The sequence below is a fragment of the Meleagris gallopavo genome, chromosome 6 (assembly GCF_905368555.1).
Source record: "Meleagris gallopavo chromosome 6, MGAL_WU_HG_1.1, whole genome shotgun sequence".
NCBI lineage: Eukaryota > Metazoa > Chordata > Aves > Galliformes > Phasianidae > Meleagris > Meleagris gallopavo.
Window position 1 is genome coordinate 3685922 of NC_139409.1, and position 21053 is coordinate 3706974.

Sequence of the window (21053 nt, forward strand, 5' to 3'; positions counted from 1 at the left end):
CTGAATCTCTGTACTGATACAGTGGATGTGTTACGATGCAGGAGGGCGCGTTCTAATGTGACGCTATTTTTTCCATCATTTGTACTGCAGGAGGTCTTTGATCGCCTCTATTTGATTTATACTGTTGGATACTCCATCTCTCTGGGATCCCTCACAGTTGCTGTCCTTATCCTGGGATACTTCAGGTAGGCGGCTCTGTTTTTACCTAAGCGAGTTATCGCTGGACTAGAAAAGCCTTGGGCTTTCCTAAAGGATAAAATTGGGATGGCAAAGGGTTGCATCTGTGCTTTGGGCTGCGTTAGACCCACTTAGGTCAAACTTCTGGGGGATGAGGGGAGGGATGTTTGAACTTCTTCCCATTGTCTGCAATGGAGTTTTGTAGACCAGATTTATAACAAATGGGAAGTGAAACACCTCCAGGAAGAGACTTGTCTGATTTGGAATACCATGTAGAATTTTCTGTTCCTAATTGTCCTTGAGTTAGATGGGTAATTTTTAGGTGGTTAAGGTTTTGTAAGGGAAATGCCACTCTAAACCCAAACTTTATTGAAGGAGGGACTAGTTGAAGGGAACCCTGGCCATATAAAAGTCTTAGACAGAGTCATTCATTCTCCCCATTCTGCTCCAGTTCCTGGAGAGCTACAGATGACCACTTGCTCTTCTGCCTGCCCTCTCCACTGTCCAAGGGATGTAAGTCCCTAAATATCGGCTTGAACCTGCACCATCCTGCCCATTGAGCTGGCTTTTGCATGTTTTTTGCTACCATCATAACCAGAGGCAGAATGAAAGTCTCATTAACAGAGATTTTTGAATGCCTCATCCCTGGAGGTGTTCAGGACCAAGCTGAATGGGGCGTGGGCAAACTGATCTGGTGCCTGATTTAGTGGTTGGCAACCCTGCCTACAGCAGGGGCTTGGAACTGGATACTGTTTGAAGTTCCTTCCGACCCAAACTATTCTATGATTCTGTGATTCTATGGTTCACAGCAAAAACTTGTCCTTTGAGTACCCATATCTGGTGAGCAGGTAGAGCAGGGCTCTGACCCCCAGGTCCCAGTGCCACAAGCCCCACATTTTCCTCCCTTTGGCTGCTGGCAGTCACTTCTCATGGCAGATAGCAGGACCCAGACAGCAGCTGCAAAGGGAAGTTCTCCATGCAACAGACAGCTATTTGGTGTCTGCAGATGAAACTGGCAGCTACCACCATGCAAGCATAGGCTAAACCCCGGGGATGTACCAGCTGGTATAAAACGTGTGTCCTTTGGCTCTGTAAGTGCTCAGACCCCTCTGTAGTGAGCAAAAGGAGGCTGAAAGGGTTTGCTTGGATAGCAAGGCATCCCAATGCCTGAGCTTGTGAAATATACAAGGAAGGTAGAGTGGGCTGCAGACCCCTCCTGGAGGCATGATCCTAAAACCCAACCATACCCCACAAGGCCAGCAATCTCCTGCCCTCTCAACCCTTTCTTCTTTTTTCAATTTTCTGCATGATGCTGGCAAGACTAATAAAATATTTAATGCTCCTAGCTTCAAGAAGCATCACTTTGTCATCTCCTAGCCCATACTAGGAAGGTGGAGATAATCTTTGGCGCAAGGATTGAAGCAGCAGCCAAGCCAGACTTTATTCCAGTTAATGTATAATCCAGAGATTCACTGCCTACATTTAAAGTGCAGGGATCAAAGATCATCTTCATTTATACCTCAGCAATCCCACTTAGCTTAACTTGGACTATAATAGTACAGGAAACAATGTTATTACCGTGACAAGGTCTCCCAAAAGAGAAAGAACATGTTTTTTATTTGTGCAATCATATTTGTTTCTCATGTTAGAGCTGGGGATTTAAGAGGGTATAAATCCATTCACTGATTCGTGCTCACTCTTCTCCCCAGAGTCAAGATCACTGCTTCTAAAACACACCTTATGGATCTGTGTCCAATTCACTTCTTACCATCCAGCTTTTCCCCCAAAAGGATCTTAAAGCGCTTTACAATCAGCATTTGTGGGGTCATTGACCTGCAGCTGCAATGCAGCCACTGCTGGGGTGAAGCCCCAGAACTGTTCAGCATTTCCACCAGTGGATAATGTCTCCAGTGGCAATCAGAGGAAACAACCCAGCACAACGTAGATGCTAACCCCAGCATGGAATTTGGCATGGGCACCAAAATAAGCAGTTTATGCTACAGGACACTCTGCAAGGTTTTTATTGTCCTCAAGCTCAGCAATATTTGCAGCCCATTTCCTCTGCACAAAATGCAGATAGATAAGTGAAATCTTTAAATGCAGATTTAACTCTATGAGAGGAGTGGTGTTCTTGGAAGAGTCACCTGTGAGAGGGACAGAGCTTTAGTATCAGTGAGAGCTGTGCACGTATCCTGCCTGATGCCTGTACATCTGGGAAAACAACTACATGTCTGATGCACACTTATGGCATGTGCACTGAACGCTGTGCACATGCTGCATACAAGGATGCTCATGCCCTGTACACTGCACAGCTGATGATGGCTCACTGCATCCTCTAGCTGTAGACTCACGGCACACAGCCCACTGCATGCATCCTCACCACCTCAGCCCAATAGAAGCAAAATGCATCTTTGTTTCTTGCCAGAAGTTCCTAGTGAGAAACAAGAGCTTTGCCCCATCCCTGGAGCTGCTCATGACCAGTTTGGATGAGGCCCTGAGCAGCCTGATCTAGTAGGGGGCAACCAGCCCACAGCAAAGGGGTGGAACTGGATGGGCTTTAATGTCCCTTCCAACCCAACCGTTGTATGGTTGCCTGATTCTATGATTCTGTGAAATGAGTATGGGTACCATGTTGACCTAATGCAAAGTCAATGGTGTGGGGCTCTCAAGAAGCAGAGGTGACCTCAATCTGTCTAACAGATAGGCTAACCTACTCCAACTCTTCTCTTTGCTCCATGCCAGGCGTTTGCATTGCACTAGAAACTACATCCACATGCACCTATTTGTCTCCTTCATGTTGAGAGCTGTGAGCATCTTCGTGAAGGACGCCGTCTTGTACTCTGGGTCAGCCTTGGAGGAGATGGAGCGGATTTCTGAGGAAGACCTGAAATCCATAACTGAAGCACCTCCGGCAGATAAGTCACAGTTTGTGAGTATCACTACAGCAGCCTCATACCTTTCTGCCCAATGCCTCACCCCTTTCAGCAAGGCATTGGACCATTACCCACTATTACTGCAGTGGGTATTTGGCTGATTTTCCACTTGGAGTTCCTCTCTGCATGAGCCATAGAGGCAATATTGTGCTGTAATGTGCTATAACATCTGTACCATCAAACTAACACCCGGGGCTTTGCACAGGTTGCCCAGACAGGTGGATGTCCTCTCCCTGCAGACAGTCAAGGTCAGGCTGGATGGGGCTCTGAGCACCTGATGGAGCTGTGGGTGTCCCTGTACATTGCAGGGGGAATTGGACTAGATGGCCTTTCAGGGTCCCTTCCAACTCAAATGGCTCTACGATTCTTGGTGTCTTGAAAGACTTTTGGTGCTAATTCCAAGGTTGGAGTGGAGCTATTTCATGAAGAAGAGAGTCAGTAGTAGATATCTCACCTTCCTCTAGCTTTGTATCAAACCACGACTAGTTGATCACTTCCATCTCTGATCTGATGATGGAAAAGACTTCTTAGAAGAGTCAGTGGAGAGTTTGCCCACAATCACAAGAGAAAGGATAGTATTCATCTGCATAAAAGCAGATATCTGCAAACGACATATCTTCATTCACTCTTGTCAACTCCACTTTCCTCTATGGTCAAAGGAAATCAGATCAACGCAAACGGTAAAGAGCACGATTCATCACATCCCATAGTAAAAACTTAAGTGAGGTCAGGTGAACTTGACTCCAGAGTACTTGTGTCTCTTCACAGCACAGATGGCTCAGATGGAGACATCTGCATTGTCCATGTGGTTGTTGGGTTGAAGCCTATCCTCAGAATTCAAAATTGTCCCCACCTGCTGAAGCTGCCTACTCCCCTTGTCTCTGGCCTCACCATAGACCTCCCGTGACTGATCCTTGCTATCCACAAACTGCTGGATGCTACAGAGACGGGAGAGATTTTTATTAAGATCAAATATTAACTTGAATGCACAAAAATAATTAAAAAGAAATTAGAGCTATCTCAAACAGACTAGTAGAGCACCTCCACCAACGAGGCATCGCCACTCACAGCACAAGCTTTGTGCCTGTGTATTCATTTGGCTTCACAAGTGTGTTTCACAGCCCATGCTACTGCCAGGGACCTGGCTACAAACAGCCCTATTGTCTGGTGTTTGTTCAGTGGCAGTAATCACAGCAGTTGTCCCGCAGCAGACGGTACTAACTGCTTCTCCAAAGACAGCTGTCATGCCACAGACCCCTCCAGGGAGCTGTGCCTGTGACTCTGTGTTAGTCTGCACATCTCATTTTGTAAATAGCCAACTGAGATAAGCTTCTGAGACCTTGATGCTCACATGGCCAGTTGTGCTCTGCTTTGGAGCATCCCTCCAAATTGCTTCAGGTTATCAATAGGAGAGATCACGGCTTATTACAAAATCAGCACCTGAAACATTTGCTAGCGTGTGCCTAAGAGCTCTGAAATGGAAATTTGTAGCATGTTTTCTTCTTGCTTCAGAAATCCGTTTCATTATTTCAGTGACTCTGATCAGAGTGCTCAGTGCACTTCAGTGCATTCTCCTTGTCAAAAGAACACAAAATATTTCACTGCATTGTTCTCTGTTTCTCCTTGGGCCAGAAAAGTTATTAGGGATATTAGCAAATAAATAGCATTTCCCATTCTGATGAACCAACAAGCAAACAAGTGATGAAGGCGACAATCAATACATTTATTTTGTTTCCAAAAAAGGAGTGGAAGCTCTGCAATTACTGTCTGACACTCTCTGTGTGGGAGTAGATGGTGATTTTTAATGAATATAGAAGTTATTGTTAAGATTGGATGGGATTTTTTTAATTTATCTTCATTCTATTCCATCTCACTTTTTCCCACATTTGCAAAAGAAGGCATTATGTGTCCCTTTGTATCAGTTAAGCACATACAGCATCCTCACTTTGCAGTTTTCCTCTAATTGGAGTGAGGAATGTTGGTACAAGGGTAATTTTACCCCACTCCGCCAAAAGGACAGGGGAGTACTGAGTTTTCCTCTCTCGTAAGTGAAGGATTGTAGTTCAGTGGGAAGTGAGAGGCCAGCTAATATTCCCATCAAAAATCAGGGACCTGCTAGGTTTCCCACCTTGTAGATCTGTGCAGAAAATGCCTTGATATTTTGGGTGAAATCCCTCCATGGGCTCTGGAAGAAGTCACACTTCCAGATGATGGTAAGCCCAGGTGAGGTGACTTGCACCAGGTCACTCAGCCCAGGATGACTTGGTCACAGTCCTTTTGTTATCATGGCCATGAGTCATAGGAAAAGGATAAGGCACAGAAACTCTAGGAAGTGGGTGAACCTCTCGTCTCCGGGTTTGGGGAGGAGTGTCAGTTCACTATCCACCCACCTGTGTCCCAGCCCTTCTACACATCCTTGCTCACCTAGAATCATGGAGTTATTAAATATCCCAAGTTGGAAATGACCCATGAGGATCACTGAGTCCAGCTTCTGGCTCCATGTAGGACAATCCAAAAATCAGACCATATGCGTGAGAATGTCATCTAGATGCTTCTTGAGGACTTGATATTGAGGTCATGGTGTCAAGCTGAGGAGCTTTCTTCTCAATTGTTCATCTCTCCCTTCACTAATGCTCTTCCTTGTAAAAACTCTGCTGGAGAATGTTCTGATTTATTTCTTCCTTTCTCCTTGCTTCTCAGCCCATCTTGGCAAATATGGATTTATGTAGAACAAAATTTCACACTGTGTTTCTAACCCCATCTTTCTGTGGTCATTGCAGGTGGGTTGCAAAGTAGCAGTTACCTTCTTCCTCTACTTCCTGGCAACCAATTACTACTGGATTCTGGTGGAAGGGCTCTATCTCCACAGCCTCATCTTCATGGCTTTTTTCTCAGAGAAGAAGTATCTCTGGGGATTCACGTTATTTGGCTGGGGTAAGTAGATACGGTGGCTCTTGCAAGGACAATGAGCTCTGTCATGAATCCTTTATCACTTCTGAATTATGGTATTCACACAGTGGTACTTCCAGGATCTCTGGAAGGATCACTCAGGGTTTGGAGACATCTTACCATCTTTCCAGGGCAGCAAATGCATGCATGTGAGCTGCTTTTAGTGCATTCTCTGAGTTATCCCCAGCTCTGCCAAGTGCCTCTCACTGAGAAACCAGCATTGAGCTGGAGGGGTTGGAAAGCTGCACAAAGCTGTGAGCATCTTCTCACAACAGCAGAGCTCAACTCTAGTTTCCTACCTCTGGTCTCAGTGGCTGTAAAAAGCTCCTGAGGTTTTGCATATGCTGGAACACCAGTGGAAGCCTGCAGTTTGTGGGGAAACCTTTTTTTTCATTTTCCTTTTAACCCAGGCATCTTTTCATGGAGTAAGGGATGTGGGTGCAGAGGGGGTGCTCATTAGTGGGAGGCATTGAGGGGCACAGGCACTTCAGATGAGAATGTGCTTTTTGTTCACTTCTGGCATAAACTTTGGCTTGCAAGGAGTTACGAGGTGTGGGTAGGATGAGGACAATAAAAACACTGCCCACCGTTGTCTGGAGCATGCTGACTGGAAAGGAGAACAGGAAATATATTAGATGATCCTGAAGGACACAGCTACAAATGATGGGGTGTGAGTCTACAATGGAGCTTACAGCAGGAAAAACCTGCTTAGGGATACCCATGGTTACCTCTAAACTATATGGCCCAGGTCACTTCCCAGCTTCAGGCTCCAAAATGCGCCTGGCCACATCCTGACTATATTTTAGAACAAAAGAAGTGTGTGTGTGCTACACCATCCCCATTCCAGGGCATGACCTCTTCCAGAAGAAAACCCAAGCTTTTGGGTGCTGAATGAACCGTGGCACACCTAAAAATTTGGGCAAAGCACGGCATAGGCATCCACAGTCTGTGAACACAGGAAGAAATGGTGGATGTGTAACATGGAGAAATATTAAGAAGGGCTCCAGGAAATGAATGGCAGGCTGATATTTTGCTTTGGCACCGTATGTAACAGCAGAGCTCCACGCAAACCAGATGATGGTACAAATCTGAGTTTAGGGAGGATGACACTTTTTTGCTTTGAGTTGGACTAGGTGACCTTTAATGGTCCCTTCTGACTTGAACCATGCTGTATAGATGCAAGTGATTCATCAGCCTGCAGGGCTCTCTCCAGCCTTTCTCCTTGCCCAAAAGCTCCTTTGTAACCTTGTGTTCCTAGGCCAGAAACAAGCAGTGCTGCCTCAAAAGGGTGGGAGGCACAATGTGAGACCAGAGTGGGCTCCATCTCTCAGACAAAGCTGAGTCCTATCCAATCTGTCAGTTTGTGGGTATATGAATAAGTAGAGAGATTTGGGGGACAGAGCATTTCTTACCTTATTTGCTCTGAGACAGAGAATATTCTTTTTTAAGACAGAACAAATAAACAAAACCTCACACCTTCTTCCAAACCTTCAAGCTACATAAAATTTGCTTCTCAGAAAATGTTGCTGCACAGTATGGAGAAAACTTGGAGAAGCAGTTCCCCAGAGCAAATTCTGGATGAGGGGGAATCAGCTGAAAAATAATGCCCTATGTTTAACAAGAAAAACCTACTTGATGCTGCTCATAACGTAGCCAAAGGAAAACAGTCTAACAGCCATGGGTTCCTCTCATTAATTCTTCCAACCACTGCCAGAGCATAATCATTTTATCAGTGCGACCACAAAGCTGAAGTCACACCTGTCATAACACCAATCATCTGTGTGCTTCCAAAGGTTTGAGGTTGCTTCATTTAAATTCCTCTGGAATGAGAAGATAGGATCCCTCCCGTTGCATTTGTTTTCACTTTGTTTTGATTAGCATGATAACGTACACACGCACACCCACACAAACGTATTGCTTTGATAGCTTTTGGGCACTGGAAAGGGCAACACAATCCAAGAGCCACTGGAGTCAGTGGAAAAACTCCAGTTCCCTGCAGCGGGCACTGGATCCTGCCCATACCACAGCAGTGAAGGACAGAGAATTGGCGATAAATTATTATGACATTCCACAGAGGCATAGAAAATACATTTTCCCCCCAAACTGGGATTTTTAATTTTTTTTAAATTTTTTTTATTTTTATTTTATTATTATTATTATTATTATTGCTTGTGCAACAATAAACAAGGGAGGATTTATCCCTTTTGGAAATTTGCAAGGTGAGGGGAAGAAAAGATCACCCGACAACAGCTTATTTCCAGTCTACAGCAGAAACCAGAACATATAGTTGGCCTTTGATGCCAGACCCAAAGGTTTCAGTCGGGTCTTTTCAATCCACATTCTCACTGGCACAAAGGAGCACAGCTCCATGGAAGTTAGCTGCGCCCTTCATGCAGTTGCAAAGGAGGCACCGATGGCAGAAAGGAAAGTGTTTCTTGCCAGAACCCAACACAAAAAAATAAATAATGGTATTATGGGTAACAATAAATTCCCCAGCAGTCTTCAAGTTCCATGCAGCTGTTTTATGAAGGAAGTCTAAGAAGCATGACCAATAGCCAGAAAACCCAAGCTGATTCCACTGGCATTTTTCCTTCACACCACGTTAATTCCTCTGGCTGGACTGCACTAGCTTTCAGCTACAAGTGAGCACTGCAGGAAGACCTAAACAAGACCAACAGATCCATGGGTTGTTGTTAGAAGTGCTCAGGTCCAAAACCTCATGATCATAGAATCACAGAATCATATTAAGGCTGGAAAAAGACCTTTAAGATCACCAAATCCAACCCCAACCATACCCACTAACCACGTCCCTCAGTGCCACATCTCCATATTCCTTGTATACCTCTAGGGACTCCACCACCTCCCTGGGCAACCTGTGCCAGTGTATTAGCACTCTTTCTTGAGAAGAAATTTCTCCTAATATCCAACTTGAAACATGATGGGAAGCCTTACACATCTATCTCCACAAAGATCATCCTTGCCTGAAAGTACTTGTCCTCACCAAAGCAAGACGCATACGAAAGTGTTGTTGGTCCAGTTTGAGATGAGGAGACTTTGAAAGACAGTGACTGAGAAAACACTCACTGTTACTCAGGAAGGTTCTCAAATAGCAGGGAACAGAGACCAGATTTCTCCAGGTTTGCATAAGGTCTTTATTTATAAGTTTTCTTCTCTCAGCAGACACTTTGCAGCCGCCTCTCTTACTTGCACTTTTGATATATGCACGATTTACCTATGTGCCAGAAGACATATCCATCGTGAACACGCAAGAAAAGTGGCTGGGTTGACCACCAGCCTTTGTCTAGGTTGAGGTTTGCAATTTTTCTGTATGATAGGGAGATCATAGAACCACAGAATCATGCAGGTTGGAAAATACCCCTAAGAACCCCAAGTCCAATCATCCACCCAACACTACCACGTCCATACATCCCTTAAATACCTCCAGGGATGGCAACTCCATCACTTTCCTGGGCAGCCTGTTCCATACCTGACTATATAGCACCTGCATTGTACACACTGTGTGTGTTGACTGGAAATGCACAGCGCATACAATGTGGATTCTGTAGAAGTCACTCACGGCATCGCCGCCCAGCCATGCACATGGTGTTTGTAGGCATGGGGAGGACACAAATGCACCCATCTGCTCCTGCATCTGTTAATACACACAGCCAATAAGGAGATCACAGGCTTTTCGGAGACATGCTATCCTTCCTTTAGAGGGTTGGCAGGATGCATTTAATCACCAATGGCTTTCTTTCTTGCAGAGCTGTTTCCTCATGGGCACTTGCTTGCTTGAGGGTACATTTAGATGCCTGACTTGGAGGTGTGCTCAGTCCTGGTGTTCTGGTTAATGGTTCTCCTGACTGTGGGTGCTGTGGATGCTCAGCAGCAGGGATGGTTCATCCCAGGATATTGCTGTCACATGGAGATACCTAGGAGTTAGTGATCCCTCTCTGAAAGTAAGAGACTTGCTGAAGGGAAAGCTGGGCCTTCTGACTCTGCCAACTTATGGACTGGATTACCAGAGTGGGAAAAAGTGGTCGAACTCTAGAAATTATCTGCTGGTCCAAAATCCACATGCTGTTTTGACGTGGAGAGAATCTAGAAATCACAGAAACATAGAATCACTAAGGCTGGAAAAGACCACTAAAATCACCAGATGCAATCCAACCCACCCTACCATGCCCACTGACCATGTCCCCAGGTGCCATAGCTCCATGGTTCTGGAACCCCTCCAGGGATGGTGACCCCACCACTAAAAACTCCATCTAAAAACTGGGCAGAGAGAGGACTCATTTTGTTTTCTGTAAGTGTAAGAATATTTATGATCACAGTAAAGGATTGTGTTTGAGATGCACAAAGGTAAACGTAGCAATAAAACTGGTGCCAGGAGTTCAGTTTGTGTCTCTTGCAGAAAATGTCAAGGATCCTTTCCCTCAGCTTGCCTGAGCAGTTGGAGGTGGCAACCCATAATAAATACACATGTAGGGATTTTTAGCTGTAATTACCTTCTCCTGTATGTTTTATTGTTGCTAGGAAGCTGGAACACAACACAGGATTAGTAGGAATGGAAACAGTGTCCTTTCTGAAGTACAGGACAGACTAGGGTGGAACAAGTATGTGTCCAATGCATCCCATCTCTGAAACAATCCATCTTTCAAATTTAGAGCATCCCCATAATGGGTGAACACTGCAGTCTTAGAGGAAGGCAGCAAATCTCTGAGCACAGACAGCTGATGGAAATGAGGATATCACCAATGTTATCAGCATAGGCACACACATACAAGCCTTTGGTAGCTCAGCCAGGAGTTTGGTGCACGCATGTATTTTTTGTAGGTGGGTTTTTAACAGCGAGGAGGAAATAGAGGGTGCTTGTTACAATAAATCATCACCTCCCCCAAGCCCTGATCTTCAGCATGCTCATGGGTTCCCAGAGCTATGGGTCAAGTATTTTCTTTCCATCGCGGGAGATTGTTAAGCAGGGTGCATTCCTTATAAATGTATCTTTGTAGGCAGTGCTGCTGCGCTGGACCTGAGTGAGGCTCTGTGTTTAATTATTTATGCTTTCTTATATTACCGTAGCATTTAAAAGGTTCCAACCAAGATAACGGCCCCGTTGTACACGTGTGTATGAGACAGGCGTCCCTGCCCCACACCCCAGCTCAGGAAAGCGTCCGTGGTCAGGAAAGCCTTTAAGCACTCTAATGAGACTTAAGTGCATGCTGAAAGTTAAGCGTGTGCCTATGCACGGCGAGCCCCAGTGAGCTCAGACTGTGAACAGCATATTTACAGTCATCGGTGATAAATGTCGCCTTTATTTATTTTGTGATTTTTTTTTTTTTTTTTTTTCCTCACCTGAAAGGGGTTATTCTTCTGGAATTTGTGGAAGCTACTGTGGATTTGATCCTGCCTTTTAAGGGAAGCCAGTAGGGGACTCAGTTGTACAAATAAAGCAGAACTAGACCCTAAAAAAATAAATAGAAGATGATTGCACTTGGATATTGGTGATTCTTTTACTTTTTGTAGGGAAAAGATGATGCCCAGTGTAACTGAGCTGAAATGAGGATGGTTCCTTTGGGAGCTAACATTGGGCGAGAGTATTCTGCAAGTATTACTCTGAATTCCAACATTTGTCTGCTTCTAACAGCAAGTTTCTCATACTTAGCAGAGTCTTTAAATCATCCAGGCCAGTAAAAATCAAAATGGAGCAAAGAAAATTTGAAGAGAGTCAGGAGTTATGAAAAGGCCCTTGATATTTCATAAAAACAAAACAAAATTTAAAAAAAATCACCTCCAAAATTTCCTCCTTCAGCTGATGACTACCTCTTACTGCTCTGGTCAGTGTATAGTCAGGCACTGTCTTGATAACCACTGAAAAATATTTATTATATCCATAGAGCGGAGGGCAGTGCAGTTTTTACAGAGGTTCAGTAAGAGCTTATGGGTGAGTTTGAACTAAAAGCCTCATCCATTCTTTTAAATCAAATGGGACAAGGCTTGTGTTTTAGCCTAGAGGCCAAGTGATACCACACAGCTTGCACCTGTTCACCTCTGTTCCCCATCCCCAGAAGGGATGGCTTGAGCCTTGCAGAGGGTTTTTTGGGATGGTTGGGAGGTGTGAACAGTGGAAGATGCCAAAGGCATGCCCAAACCTGGTTTTGTCAATGCAAGGACATTTTTTGTGTGATACATTTCAAGCTTGATTCCAGGCCCACCTTCCCTTGAAGTCAAAGCAAAGGAACAGATGTATTCAGAATGATGCATTGTATGAAACCCGTTTCTGCTTTTAATTGAATTGGTTAACTAGAGCAGCCATAAACACTCCAGTCCTACAGCCTACAGTCCTACAGTGTCTCTAAAAAGCAGAGCCAAAACACGTCACAGGAACTTGGTGATTCATCCTGACGAGTTCATGGCCCTCCTCAGGCCTGGACCAGCTGAGCATCTCTAAACATGAACCAGAAAGTTGCTTGAGCCAAGACCACTCATGATTGGCAGCTTGGAAAAGCAATTTGCTCTGTTTTGAGAGCCAGGAGACTTCAGTAGGCTGGACATGTCCAGACCATGCAGTTTGACCTCCATAAAATGCTCCCTTCCTGTGGATGGTTTACTATTATAACACCTGTATTACAGAAGATCTAGAAGACCAAGATTATGGAATCATAGAATTATGGAATCGTGAAAGTTGGGAAAGATCACTAAGATCATCTTATCTGACCAGCACCCTGTTTCCACTGTGCCATGCCACTCAGTGACACACTGAGTAACAGAGATCATACATTCCTTGTCCAGATTATGCCTGAACATTTAAAAACTTCTTCTTCCACTGTCCCCCATCCCTCTCCACTTGAGCCTATGCTAATAGAGACCTCAGCTCCATAGTGACCCCACTGATCTGTGTTTCTTTGCAGGACTCCCTGCTGTATTTGTTACAGCGTGGGCCAGCGTGAGAGCCACTCTAGCTGACACAGAGTAAGTCTGGTTGGATTTTCTTTTCTCCCTTTCCTGTGTGATGCCTTTGTGGGGTTTTTGGCATAGGTGACTTTGAGGGTGAATCAAAAGGAAAAAAAAAAAAAAGAACCAGGCAAAGCCAGAATCAATTCCAGCTATGACGTTAGGAAACTGTTAAGGTGAGTTAGCAAACTGATATGGTTAAGATGGGTGCAATTTTCCTGGCTTCTCAGAATTTTACAGAATTGGATGAATGTGAACACCTGCAGCTGTTATCCGTGGGGCTGAAGGAAACTCTTTCATAGCCAGGCAGAGACAGGAACGGCCTGAATCATGAATGAATGACCTGCAGAGCACGGTAGAGTTGAGTCATTCACTTCTCCTTCCAGTAGAGGAACTGGAAATTATGCCATGAAACTGGGAGATAGGAGGTTCAGCGCAGTCAGAGGAGGTGAAGCTGTAACACCTTGCTACAGGAGATGTGGATTCCAGCATGGACTTAGGATTAAGAAGCATTCATAAAAACTCGTGGAAGATAAATTCCTCCAGATATATTAAACACTCAGTAACGTACTGTCATCCTGAACTGCAGATTGTTGGAAGAATTATTGTGGAATAATATGATTACCCTCTAGCCCAATTATCCTTAAATATCAATTTCTGGTTAACGTCAGAAAAAAGATACCAAATCAGCCACTTCTTAGGTCCTACACAAACACCTCAAGGCCCCATGTTCTTCCATTAAGCTAAAGAAAGCACCCGTAGCATGCCTGGTACCACACAACCCAGGGCCGACCACAGAACAGGTTTCATCTACATCCAAAACTTTGCTATCAAAATTTGAAGGGACCGCAGACAAATAGCTTTGCCTAGGAAGAGACTTCTTTCCAAAGGGTAAAAACCTAAGCTGTAGGCATGGAAAGACTTGGTAGCACAGCTACTGAAGTATGACGCATCTGCATTGGCACAGTCTTGTCCTTGTACAGCCTTTCAGTCAGCACCAGTGGTTTCTCTGCCCCTGTCTCTCACTTTCCTTGAATGGTTGCCTAGGCAGAATTTGGCCCATGAAATGAAAACTGCAGCTGCCATCTGGAGGCTGTCTGGCTCAGATAAAGAAAGGCCTGTGGCACTCCTCTCTCTGTGGTTGGATAGAGTTCAAACAGAGTAATTAACACCAAGTGACCTTATTCCATGGCTGCTGGAAACTCCTGGGAGGAAATAGTGTCCAGCCCCTCATCAGCAGATGGAAGACCATAGGTGAACATGCATGCTACCAACAGCTTGCCCTTTCAGTCTTCACATGGATAAGGGCTTCACTTGGATAAGGAAGATAAAGGCTTTTGTGGATTTCACTATGAGAGCAAGGTTGAAGGAGGTACACGGAATCTGCCTGTGAAAAAACAGAATTATCCATCTCACAATGTATTTGGCAGGACAGATCCCCAAGGAAAGCTGTGCAGGTTTATTCTGAGGGGTGGTATTAGGACATTTCAGCCAGTGCAAAGCCCATCATAGCCTCTTTTGTTATCATAAAAACCAAATTATTTTTAGTGCATATTCTTCTCTTAAAAAACTGAAGTGGGAAAGGGTGGGTTCCTGTCCCGAGGAGACCAGTCCTGGTGTCTATAGAAAGAGCTGTTCCACCATCTAGAGAGTACAGCTTTAAATGCACTTACCAGGGGTTTCAGTTTTGAATGGCAGCAGAAAAGGGGTTACTTTGAAGGGTTAGAGCTGGGCCTTTCCAACCCAACAGGCTTTGGAGAAACCCCAGCTTTCCAGGGAGGATTTACCCAAGGAGACACCGAGTCTGTTGGTCTTCGTAACCAATGGTTTCCTGATGGGATGTCAATCTCTTCTCAGGTGTTGGGACTTGAGTGCTGGCAATTTAAAATGGATTATTCAGGTGCCCATCCTGGCAGCTATTGTGGTGAGTACTGGCTGATCACAACAACTGGGAGGCAGTGACTGTATTCGAGTAATGGGTGCACACTGCAAAGAGTGGGCCAAGCTATCCTGCTCTAATTACACTCTTCATATATTCTCACCAGGCACCTGCAATGGGAAGCACTGTGACAACCTGCGTGAGGGGAAGCTTGTGGGTCATTGCGTGTTTGAGAATTTGCTTTCAGTTTTTGGGCATTACCCTCTTTCTTCTCCCTGTTTTTCTCTATGGTCCTCTATTACTCCATCTTCCGATAGTTACACAAGCAAAAGAGCTCTTCCACACTCACTCCCCACTACATACAACCTTGAGTAGCTGAACAGAGTCAGTAAGAATCTCTCTATAGTCTCCAGCGGGTTTTGCATCAAACTCTGTACTTTGCTCTGACTTACAAATAAGGAGGCTTTTGGGACAGGATCAGTGTGGGTGAGAAGAAAACAAGTCCATCTGCATATAAACAGCAGGAGAGTTTCAGAATGTGATCATATGTGTGATGAGGTGAGCTGCTTTTGAGGGGGATTTTTTTCTTCTTCAAAATTTCCTTTTGGTAGAAATTCTCCACCTGGCTCTAGCAATCAGTTCTGCACCTTGGAAGAAACGAGTCACCAAGACCGCATCGTGGTCATTGGAAATGAAATAGTAGGATGGAGAAGTTCAGATAGTTCAGCTAGATGAATGCCAGCAACCTCATTGCATTTAATTTAAAGCCCAATTAGCAGAGGAGAAAGAGCTCGATTGAGGCTTGTCCTTGTAAAAATAATGTTCCTCCATGAGGCTCTGCTGTGCTTGTACCCTGGCTATATGCAAATGAAGCTATTTATCATGCAAAAATATTCTGTGGGTTGTTTCTGTTTAATATCTGTGGGTTTATATTGTTCACTTGGCTGCTTTTTCAATTCCCACACTGGCTGGTCATACGTTACTGGACTTAGTTATGCATTTTCTGGATGTACTTGAAGAGAATTTAAAGGCTGAGGGGTTTGAAATCCCTTCACTCTGTTTCTACCTTTGATGTCATTAATTTGTCTGTATTTTTTGTTAAACTTAGCACATGTTTGAGGAAAAGTCACAGGAGTTTTCCTCCTGACTATGATAAGGTTGAGTATCTCCAATTTAGTGGACAAATACAGAACAAGATCTCACTGCTGAGTGTTTTCAACTAGGAAAAAACTCATAAAAGAAACAAAGCTTCTTGGTTCTGGTTTTTTTTTTTTTCCTTTTTTTTTTTTTTTAACACTGGTCTCCAATGAAAATGAATTGTATGTGCCTGTAGGCTGTGTGCTTCTCTGCCTATGGTTTACCCATCCCTCTCTCAGAACCCTTCTGCCAGTCCGTAAATTCTAACCAAATGGGGTTGCATAGATGTTAAATTCCCACAAACCTCATGAAAACAGTCAAATAGATACAGGAGAGAAATTCTACTAATGCCCCATCAAGGAAAAGGGTGTAATGTGACTATACTCCTTTTTAACACAGAGGAGAGCTGTTTGAAATGAACTTGCACCTCGTTAAAGGAGAAAGAATCCAACCACAGAATACAAAGCCATAGCAAACCAGGCCATGTTCATTCAGCTGTTCAGGGAACTACTTGTTTTAACAGCGAGGATAATTAACCATTGGAACTACTTCCCATGGTTGTGGTAGGATCTCCGTCATGGAAACACTGAAGCCCAGATCTGCTGTAGCTCAAACCAAAATGAATACAAGGAGGTCTTATGGGCTGTATTTTGCAGGAGATCAAACTAGAGGTCCACAATAATCCCTTCTGGTGTAGAACTATGAGCCTCTGTGTGTGGCATGGTAATTTGTTTCCTTGAAATGCTGCTGTATTGTTATCTGAGAAGTCAACTAATTGCTGTGAACCCCCAGAGAAGCCCATAGGCATCAGCATTAGCCCAGCAATATGCAGCCATATAGGTGCTTACACAATGGCTCTGCATGTGGCTCACCACGTCACCAAGAACAAATGTGTCTGGGGCAACAGCAGGCATAATCCTGGCCCCAGTGAAGCCAAACCTCAAGGACATCCAAAAAGCCAGGAATCCCTCAAAAATCTCCCTGTAGTTATATTGCCCTTCTGTGTTCTTGAGCTATCATATCTAGTCATGCCTACTCTGTGTCTTCTACATGATGCAGTTTCCTCAATCTTCTTTATTTATGTGCATGGAAACATGGAAAAACATCATTCTAATACTTCTTTCAGCCTAAGACAACCTTATTCTTGGGTTGACTGTAAGGGACAAATATAACCAAATTTCACTTTGCTCCCTGGACACCAAACTCAAACTGAGAAGTTCATAAGGCCATAAAAATGGCCCATACAGAGTTGCAAGCCACCTTCATGCGAAAGGCAGCCCAGGCTGGATGGTTCATATGTCAGTGTTTTCATTTGGGATGCCTGCACTTTCGTGGAGAAGGCCATTGCTCTCCCTCACAACCCTTTGGATTAAACATAGCTGAAGTAATCCCACCCACCAACTACTGGGTATTTCCTGGGGAGGTTTTTTCTTGCATAGGAGAAGATCTTCCAGCTCCTACACAGCACAGTCACAAGGTCATTGCATGCCACAGCCCTTTGACTCATTTGAGGGAGACACTGAATGGACAACATGAGCACTGACTGAATGTCTATTATATTTTGTCATTGTTTCTTTTTCTTCCTCTTCCAGGTAAATTTTATTCTTTTTATCAATATTATCAGAGTCCTAGCAACCAAGCTACGGGAAACAAATGCAGGGAGGTGTGACTCACGACAACAGTACAGGTGAGTCACAAACCCTCCTCATGTTTTGGGTCAAAGTCCCTGCTTCCCCACTAAACTACAGAGAGAGCCCAGGGTGGTCGGTTCAGCTGAAGATACTGTAGACACCCAAAACAAGGCAAGAAGAATGTCATCTTCTGTGTAATGCAGAATGATCAGCAGCCATTTAAACCTCTCCTAAACTTCTCCAATCCAACCCATGGGACTTGCCTTGTAGTATAGAGAGGAGTTCAGTCCCTCCAGCCAGTTTGGAAGTGATTGTGCTGGGATGGAACCAAGAGTGCAAAAATAAAAGCATTGTTTATGCTGTTGATGCCCCTAATACTTGTACCATTTTATTTATTTTTCTTATTTCCCTCCTGTGCTTTCTAAAACATGGTCTGTTTGTTAAACCTGCCCTTCACTGGGTGCTTCCTGAAACTTTGCTGGAAATCTGTCATTTCCTTGTTTGTTTTGTTTTCCTTTGCCCTGCCAGCTCTATTCTCTTGATAATTTAGGGTATTTGTAGCGTAGTCAAAATGGGACAGAAAAAGCAGATTGCTCAGCTATCTCAGCTGCTTGAGAGCTCCCAGGGCTTATCATCTCTTGAGCTGACAGACCAGCAGGACGCACACTGAGGGGGAAGAACAGAGTGATTTGGGCTGCAAACCATGAGCTCACTGCTACTATCTTACTCTCCAAACACAAGATGTTTCATCTGAAGCAGGAATGAGATTTGGCTGGAAAATATCTCTCCATTTTCCTTTGCTGCCCTGTCAGAGCTCTGATTTATCTATTTATTTATTTATCCCTGGCTGAAGCTTGCTATTAATTATGGTTTGGATGAGGCCTGCTCCTTAATGTTTTACATTCCCTCAGTGGTTTCCAGTTCCTGGACAGAGATGGTACCAGGGTTTCTGGTAGTGATATCTACCCCTCTCAATAGTTGCCTGCACTCAGTGACTTGCTGTAACTCTTGGCAGCAGGCTTAATCCTTCAATTAGCATCACTTCCAGGCAAGGCTGGTTCCCTCAGGAGCAAACTCAGCCAAGTACTCAGGGCTTCATTGTAGTTCACTCCTACCCCTTGCTATAAGTCATGTGCTGAGATGGAACTTCTCTTTCAAATGGGAGCTAGTAAACTAGACCAATATGGTCTAGTATTAAATGTGGAGGGTGGTGGCCCTGCATGTGGCAATGGAGATTCATGATCCTTGAGGTCCCTTCCAACCCTGGCCATTCTGTGATTCTGTGATTCTTTCCAGTGGATCATAGACTCACAGAATCACTGAGTTGGAAGGGAACCTTAAAGACCGTCTGGTCCAACTCCTCTGCAATGGGAGCTCAATCAGGTGCTCGGAGCCCCATCCAGCCTGACCTTGAATGTCCCCAGAAACAGGGCATCCACCACCTCTAGAAATACTGCTGTCCAAAATGCCTCCTAAGAGTGATGATCTCCTCCTTACCCCATGCTGCACCATCCTCTTGGTATGATTCTGCTGATGCAGAATGCTGCATTGTCCTCTGCAGCATCCTCTTGGTATGATTCTTGGCATGATTCTGCTCCTAGGTACACTTCCCTCCCTGCTATTGCACATAAGACACTAACCCAAGGTGGATCTTTATGTCTTGCTTCAATAAGCTAGATAGAATTGCAGCATTACAGAAAGGCTGAGATCATCTGGTCCAACCTTCCTGCCCAGACAGGTTCAGATGGAGTCAGTGGTCTAGGTCCGTGTCACCCCTTCACCTTCTTTCCATGTTCCTCTCCCAAAATAGTGGATGGTCTGAGACAAAGAAGTCTTGGTGCCTTCATCTCCAGTACCTACATCAGCATCCCATAGGGACATATGTGTAGAGAGGGGGATGTGCTGAAGGATGGATGGGGTTGTGTCACACATCATAAGAGAAGAAATAGCTTGAAACTGGAGATGGACACAATGCTTTTGTAAATGTAAGATATACAGGACTAGCCAAGGGCACATGTTAAGACAGAATGAAATTATGCATGACAGACACCCAAGGTATGAGATGGACTGGCCTGGCTGGGAGTTTCATTCCATCCACTGACTTCCTTTGTGTCTTTCTCTTTCCTTATTGCTACAGGAAGCTGCTGAAATCTACCCTCGTCCTTATGCCTCTGTTTGGCGTTCACTATATTGTTTTCATGGCTATGCCATACACAGATGTGTCAGGGATTCTTTGGCAAGTTCAAATGCACTATGAAATGCTGTTCAACTCTTTCCAGGTAACCGTTAACTGTGTTGTAGCTGTTAAACTATGGACACAAACTATGAGATATTCAACACACAGAAGAGGGAAATGAGAGTGCAGAATGTTCTCTTTGGAAACAGGGTTGTGTTTACAGTATGCCAAATTTCATTCACAAGATCATTTGACAATATTTTAGCAGCGGGTATATTTTATATTTGCAAAATGGAGCATAAAAAGGTTTAGTGTGTTGCTGTTGAAAGATAACTTGCCCCATAATATCATGTAGCTCCAGACTAGACATAAGCTGGTGGAGATCCAGAGATATGTTGTTTCAAATTTGTTCAGATTTACTTCTCCCAGGCTGTCTTTCAGTCCTGTGAATTGATTCCTCAGTTATAGGTTTGAGCAATACGCAGTTTCATTTATGGGGCTGGACCTATATAAGGTGCAACAGCAGGAATATGCAACTCTCTGCAAGCAGAGTTGTGTTGCATGGTCACTGTATGCCTTTCCTGAGAGGTTAACTTTTGGCTTTTGTTCTACTACCTATCATCATGGTCAACTGGTCTGAATAATGAAAGGTGAACAGTAGGTCTGGGAAGATGAAAGTTTAGAGAAACTGTAAAGGAGATGGGGACAGAACTTGCATTCATGCACTTCCACATTTCCTGCTGGGTGAAGATGGGATAAAATAGCCACTGACCCCACCAAGATCTAGGTAAACTATTGGCCAACAAAAAAATGTAGATGGTTTTCTCACATCTCAGTTCTTTTGATTAACATTAACATGCTATTTCTTTTTCATTCTAGGGATTTTTTGTTGCCATCATATACTGTTTTTGCAATGGAGAGGTAAGTGTCATAAGCTTCTTAATTATGTCCTACCTTTGTTAAGCTAGTTCCAAATGTGAGTGGTAAGGTGGATACACATCACTGTACCCCTCTTTTTTTAGAGATGCAGCCCTAGTTTGCACTCACTGAAAGATCTATCCATCCACACAAAAAATTCATACATTCTTTTTGGACGTATAAGACATACAGATCAGTCTGCAACAATGGATGAACCACTGGAAGTAGCTAATGGGGAAAAAAGTGTTGTTTTTTTTTTCCTTTTCCCAGCACAAGTGCAGTTTAGTGCCACTCAGTAT

The 21053-nt window shown here is 44.2% G+C and overlaps 1 protein-coding gene across 2 annotated transcripts in view; it reads left to right on the forward strand.

Moving 5' to 3' along the window:
• PTH1R (parathyroid hormone 1 receptor) overlaps positions 1-21053 on the forward strand; it is a 117977-nt gene that overhangs the window by 80589 nt on the left and 16335 nt on the right. For both annotated transcript variants that reach the window (XM_085226902.1, XM_010712289.4), the window contains exons 5-12: positions 91-185; positions 2920-3106; positions 5891-6044; positions 12971-13031; positions 14871-14937; positions 17622-17716; positions 19798-19939; positions 20716-20757. In XM_085226902.1, coding sequence (XP_085083028.1) covers positions 91-185; positions 2920-3106; positions 5891-6044; positions 12971-13031; positions 14871-14937; positions 17622-17716; positions 19798-19939; positions 20716-20757 — 843 coding nt within the window. The remainder of the gene's footprint in view (positions 1-90; positions 186-2919; positions 3107-5890; positions 6045-12970; positions 13032-14870; positions 14938-17621; positions 17717-19797; positions 19940-20715; positions 20758-21053) is intronic.